This window comes from Ovis canadensis, chromosome 6, assembly GCF_042477335.2.
Source record: "Ovis canadensis isolate MfBH-ARS-UI-01 breed Bighorn chromosome 6, ARS-UI_OviCan_v2, whole genome shotgun sequence".
NCBI classification, from domain to species: domain Eukaryota; kingdom Metazoa; phylum Chordata; class Mammalia; order Artiodactyla; family Bovidae; genus Ovis; species Ovis canadensis.
The window spans coordinates 41,884,690-41,891,319 of NC_091250.1; the positions used below are offsets into that span (position 1 = coordinate 41,884,690).

At 40.2% G+C, this 6,630-nt stretch overlaps 1 protein-coding gene across 1 annotated transcript; it reads right to left on the bottom strand.

Moving 5' to 3' along the window:
• Positions 1 to 631: 631 nt before the first annotated feature.
• Positions 632 to 934, bottom strand: LOC138442889 (small ribosomal subunit protein eS27-like). The gene has a single exon (XM_069595018.1). It carries the CDS (start codon positions 921 to 923, stop codon positions 648 to 650), a length of 276 nt encoding a protein of 91 aa, XP_069451119.1. The 5' UTR covers positions 924 to 934; the 3' UTR covers positions 632 to 647.
• Between the last annotated feature and the right edge of the window lie 5,696 nt (positions 935 to 6,630).

The following is a 6,630-nucleotide window of genomic DNA, read 5'->3' on the forward strand; positions in this document are numbered from 1 at the left end:
TAAATGTTTGTCAACATTTTCAGTTCAGTTCAGTCACTTAGTCATGTCTGACTCTATGTGACCCCATGGACTGCAGCACACCAGGCTTCTCTGTCCATCACCAACTCCCAGAGCTGGTGGTCATCATTTTAGCCATCATTTTAGCAGATATATATTGTTACCTTGTATGAAATGTCCCACAATTTATTGTGTTTAATTTTACCCACTTTGGTTATGCTGCACGTCTTGCAGGATCTTAGTTCCTCTTCTAGGAATTGAATCTGGGCCACGTCAATGAAAGTACCAAGTCCTACCACTGGAATTCACCAGGGATTTCCCTATTTGTTTAAAACTTTCATGTTAAAATATCAGAGGAACATCTTACTTTGAAATTTCTTGAAAGTTACTTCACCATCATGTCCCTAGAGCAAATGCCCACTTTTCTTTGTTTACCATGGGCTGGTTCTCTGCTAAGACTCTATATGCATGAACTTAATTCACTCTTCTTAGAAAAGCAGAGAGACTTGAGGGAAAACCCAGTTCATCAACTGTTTTCCAGCTGACAAGGTACTATAGGTTTTCCACAAAAAGGTAGTTTTTTTCCCCCACTTATTTTTTTGTTTGTTTGTTTTTGTATCCAAAATGTGTTTATTGGGATGGTTTCCCATTCATCTTGATACAGGGTACTTTTGGTGCTGCTTCCATCTGAAGGAGCATCCTTCTGTAAGCCTTGCTTTTCCTCCTGTAGGTTGACAGAGGACGGTAGAGCAGCCAACACACAAAACTACTGTTTGTGCATGGCTAAAGACAGTGGTGATTTTATAGCATCCTGGGCATTTTACATCCATTAAATAGGAACTGGGGCTCTGCACCAGGCGCTTCTTCTTGTGTTTCCTCTTTCTCTCTTCTGGAGAGGGATGAAGAAGATCCTTTGCGAGAGGCATGTTCTCATGAGGAGGTCATCACCACCAGAAAGACACTTGTTTTGAAAGTGCTCTTGAAGGCATCATTGACTTTTTTGGCTGAATCTTCACTTTCACTTCAACTAGCTTTTATTGTGCTCCTTCCAACACTGATTTGAGATCCAGTTTCTTCACTGATAAAGTAGACGGATGAGTTGTTTCTAGTTTTTTTGTTCTAGCTCTGACATATTTGATTCTAGGTAGAAGACAGTGTGATGGGTGCGTTTGTGCATTTTCAGTGGAAGGCATAAGACAAAATGATTAAAAACTTTCCCTTACCATCAAAATGTTTATATCAGAGAAGATAAATATATGGACCATGCTTAAGGTATAAAAATTAAATCTTTTAAAGGGAATTTTATGAGCACATATAGGAAAACAAATTGACTAAAGAAGGCAAAGAAGGCTTCATGGAAAAGAAAATTAATCTGGACTTGAAGATTAGATGACAGCTAAATATGAAAATCTACAGATGTATGGAGATATAATCTGTAATTTAAAAGTTAAAGTAGATGGGATGGAAGGTGTATCAGATAACTTGTATTTGCTCTTTTCAGTCCCTTCTTCACTGTGCTCCACTTTAAATATTAGTGCTCTTGAGAAGAGTCCTTATGCCTGGGGAAGTTTACCTGCACTGGTAGACTTGCTTTCCCTTTGGCTTCCAGATGGGTTCAGCTAATTTGAAAATATGAGAGTGAGGGAAGACTGAAGTAGAAATATCTGTTCCCTGACCCCTCCCTGCCATGTCTCCATGGCTTGCTTCCTCTACTGAAGGCACAGCTCTTATTTAGAATCCAGCTTAATACTGGGCCCTCTATCCTATTTCACTGATTTGTTTATCTGTTTTTCTGCCAGTATCATACTGCTTTGATTACCATAGCTTTGTAGTATAGTCTGACATCAAGGTGCATGATTCTTCAAGCTCTGTTCTTTCTCAGGATTGTTTTGGCCATCTGAGGTCTTTTGTGTTTCTATGCAAATTTTAAAATTATTTTTTCTAGTTCTGTGAAAAATACCATTGGTATTTTGATAGGGATTAAATTGAATCTGTAGATTGACTTGGGTAGTATGGTTATTTTAGCACTATTGATTCTTCCAACTGAGAAATGTGTAGATCTTTCCATCTATTTGTGTCTTCAGTTGCTTTCATCAGTATCTTACATTTTTCTGAGTACAGGTCTTTTCCCTACTTAGGTAGATTTATTTCTAGGTATTTTATTCTTTTTGATGTGATGATAAAGGGAACTATTTCATTAATTTCTTTTTCTGATAGTTGTTATTAGTATATAGAAATGCAACAAATTTCTGTATATTAATTTTGTGTCCTACCACTTTACTGAATTCATTGATGAACTCTAGTAGTTTTCTGATAACATCTTTAGGATTTTCTATTGTGTAGTATCATGCCTCTTGAGAAACCTATATGCAGGTCAGGAAGCAACAGTTAGAACTGCTTATTTAAGTTTTATGCAGAGTACATTATGAGAAACGCTGGGCTGGAAGAAACACAAGCTGGAATCAAGGTTGCCGGGAGAAATGAGAAATGCTGGGCTGGAAGAAGCACAAGCTAGAATCAAGGTTGCTGGGAGAAATATCAATAACCTCAGATATGGAGATGACACCACCCTTATGGCAGAAAGTGAAGAGGAACTAAAAAGCCTCTTGATGAAAGTGAAAGAGGAGAGTGAAAAAGTTGGCTTAAAGCTCAACATTCAGAAAATGAAGATCATGGCATCTGGTCCCATCACTTCATGAGAAATAGATGGGGAAACAGTGGAAATAGTGTCAGATTCTACTTTTTGGGGCCCCAAAATCACTGCAGATGGTGATTGCAGCCATGAAATTAAAAGACACTTACTCCTTGGAAGGAAAGTTATGACCAACTTAGATAGCGTATTCAAAAGCAGAGACATTACTTTGCCAACAAAGGTCCGTCTAGTCAAGGCTATGGTTTTTCCAGTGGTCATGTATGGATGTGAGAGTTGGACTGTGAAGAAAGCTGAGCACCGAAGAATTGATGCTTTTGAACTGTGGTGTTGGAGAAGACTCTTGAGAGTCCCTTGGACTGCAAGAAGATTCAACCAGTCCATCCTAAAGAAGATCAGTCCTGGGTGTTCATTGGAAGGACTGATGCTGAAGCTGAAACTCCAATACTTTGGCCACCTCATGCGAAGAGTTGACTCATTGGAAAAGACCCTGATGCTGGGAGGGATTGGGGGCAGGAGGAGAAGGGGACGACAGAAGATGAGATGGTTGGATGGCACCACCAACTCGATGGACATGAGTCTGTTTGAACTCCAGGAGTTGGTGATGGACAGGGAGGCCTGGCGTGCTGCAATTCATGGGGTCGCAAAGAGTCAGACACGACTGAGTGACTGAACTGAACTGAGTATCATTTCATATGTAAACAGCAACAGTTTTAATTTTTCCTTTCCAATTTAGATTCATTTCAGTTCTTTTTCTTCTGTGATTGATATGTCTGGGACTTTCAAAACTATGTTGAATAAACGTGTATGCCATCCAGTTTTTGCTGTTGTCCTGATATGGTATCTGTGATAATTGTGAAATCATTATATCTTATCCATGATGTATAGGGGCCACCTTGCCACCTGGACTCATACCCCAAAGCTGTATTACATCAATGATGTGTCATAAAATCAGTGGTATCTTAGGATGGAAGAACTATAGTATATTGTTCTATAGTATAGTATATTGTATATATTGTTTTGTAGTATAGTGTATTGCCTGACATATTCTTAGGTAAGGCTAAAAAGGTTCACTTCAGATTCTTGTGGAAAAAAAGACAGCTTGAATTTTATTCTGTAGGCAAATGAGGGCAATTCTTGGGCTTCTAAACAGACTGTCGTATTAAGCTTATGATATAAAAATGATCTTTGAACAATATGAAGGGTGGACTGAAAATAGATGTTTGAATATGGGAAGACCAATTGGGCTGCCATTGCAATAACTTAGGGGAAAAAAGTTATGACGGCCCAAAGTAGAGTAATTAGAGTGAAAAAAAAAAAAAAAGGGACAGATGTGACAGCCAGGCTGTTACTGTTGCAGAAAAAGCAGTTAAATCAGAATAGCACAAGTTTTGGATTTGAGACTTTCAGAAAATCTAAAAAGATAGGTACAGACCCATGGATCCTCCCTTTCCTAATAGTTTTCTCCCTTGCTAGAACAATATTCTCATTTGTGTGGAAACCAGGGAAGGGTTCATACCAAGAATTTTGAAAGCCGTAAATTGATAACAGTTGAAGCTGGGTTATAGGCAAATGAGATTTGTTATTATTCTTAACTACTTTTGTGTATGTTTGGGATTTTCCGCATTAAAAAATTAAAACACACACACAAAAATTAAAGTAGTCATCCCTCAATATCCACAGGGAGTTGGTTCCAGGACCCCTCACAGATACCAAAATCTAATTATGGTTGAGTTCTTTATATATAAGGCATAGATTTTGCATATTCTATATCTGTGCATACCCTCTCTTATATAACTTTATTTTGCTGTGTCAGGTCTTCATTGCTGCTAGGCTTTTCCTCTAGTTTCCGTGAACGGGGCTGCCCTCTAGTCGCACCGAGCAGGCTTCTCTTGTTGCAGCGCACAGACTGCGGCACTCAGGCTTTGGCAGGTGCGGCACATGGGCTCGGTATCTGGCACTCACAGGCTCTAGAGCGCAGGCTCAGCAGCTGTGGGGCACAGGCTTTGTTGTTACGCGGCATGTGGGATCTTCCCCAACCAGGGATGCAACCCATGTCTCCTGCGTGAGCAGGTGGATTCCACTGAGTCACCAGGGAAGCCCTCCTCTTGTATACTTTAAATTATCTCTAGATCGCTTAAAGTATTTAATACAATGTAAACACTATGTAAATAGTTACAGGCATTCAGCCATGGGGCAAGTTCAAGTTTTGTCTTCTGGAACTTTCTGTAATCTATCCCATATGCATACTTACATGTGAAATGACTTATATATGAGGAAGTTTATTGAACCATTCTTTACATTAGAAAAATGTTTTTCAAAAAAACAAGCAAAAGCCTCTAGGATACTGGTTAAATAAGTTTTATTTTATCTTTAAGATGGAATAATTTTCAGTCAATGGAAAGAATGAAACTGTTCTATATACAGTATATTTATATGGAGGCATCTCCTACAAATAGTATGTGAAAAAATATACAAACCCAAGTGAGAGTAAATTGGTGTATTATGTATATACACTGCTGTTTATTAGATATAGTCAAAATATATACACATACCTAAATATACTTAAAAATAACTGGCAGCCCAGAGATAAGATTGTGGTAGGTGGCATTGAAAGAGATACATGTACCCTAGTGTTCACTGCAGCACTATTTTACAGTAGCTAGTACATGGAAGCAAACTAGGTGTCCATCAGCAGATGAATGGGTAAGGAAGTTATGGTACATGTACATAATGGAATATTACTCAGCTCTCAAAAGGGATGCATTTGAGTCAATTCTAATTCGATGGGTGAAACTGTAGCCTCTTATACAGACTGAAGTAAGTTAGAAAGAGAAACACAAATACTGTATATTAATGGATATATATGGGATTCTGAAACATGGTAGTGACAATCCCACATGCAGGGCAGCGAAAGAGACACAGATGTAAAGAACAGACTTTTGGACTCTGGGAGAAGGCGAGGGTGAGATGATCTGAGAGAGTAACATTGAAACATGTATATTACCATATGTGAAATAGATGACCACAGCAAATTTGATGCATGAATCAGGGTACCCAAAGCCAGTACTCTGGGACAACTTGGAGGGATAGGGTGGGGAGGGAAGTGGAAGAGGGGTTCAGGAAAGGGGGGACACATGTATATCCATGGCTGATTCATGTTGATGTGTGGCAAAAACCATCACAATATTGTAATTATCCTCCAATTTAAATAAATAAAATAATTTTTTTAAAGATGGCTGTAGGTGCATGCAGGGAAATCATCCGCTCAGTACTAAAGGGTGCACGTTTCTTGCAGTTCTCTGCATTCCTACATTTCTCCCTCCAAATTGGCTTTATCCTAAAACTCGTTCCTTGTGGTCACGAGATGGCTGCAACCATTTAAGTGTTTACATGAAGACACAACTTCCAGCAAGAATGTCTCTTTTGGGGTTCACTTTCCTGTGCTGTGTTGTGCTTAGTCGCTCAGTTGTGTCCAACTCTTTGCGACCCCATGAACTGTAGCCCACCAGGCTCCTTTGTCCATGGGATTCTCCAGGCAAGAACAGTGGAGTGGGTTGCTATGCCCTCCTCCAGGGGATCTTCCCAACCCAGGGATCAAACCCAGGTCTCCTGCATTGCAGGCGGAGCCTTTACCATCTGAGCCACCACTTTCCTGCTGCTGCTGAGTCGCTTCAGTTGTGTCCGTCTCTGTGCGACCCCATAGACAGCCCACCAGGCTCCCCCGTCCCTGGGATTCTCCAGGCAAGAACACTGGAGTGGGTTGCCATTTCCTTCTCCAACCCATAAAAGTGAAAAGTGAAAGTGAAGTCGCTCAGTAGTGTCCAACCCTTAGCAACTCCATGGACTGCAGCTTACCAGGCTCCTCTGTCCATGGGATTTTCCAGGCAAGAGTACTGGAGTGGGGTGCCATTGCCTTCTCCACTTTCCTGCTGCTGCTGCTGCTAAGTCACTTCAGTTGTGTCTGACTCCGTGCAACCCCA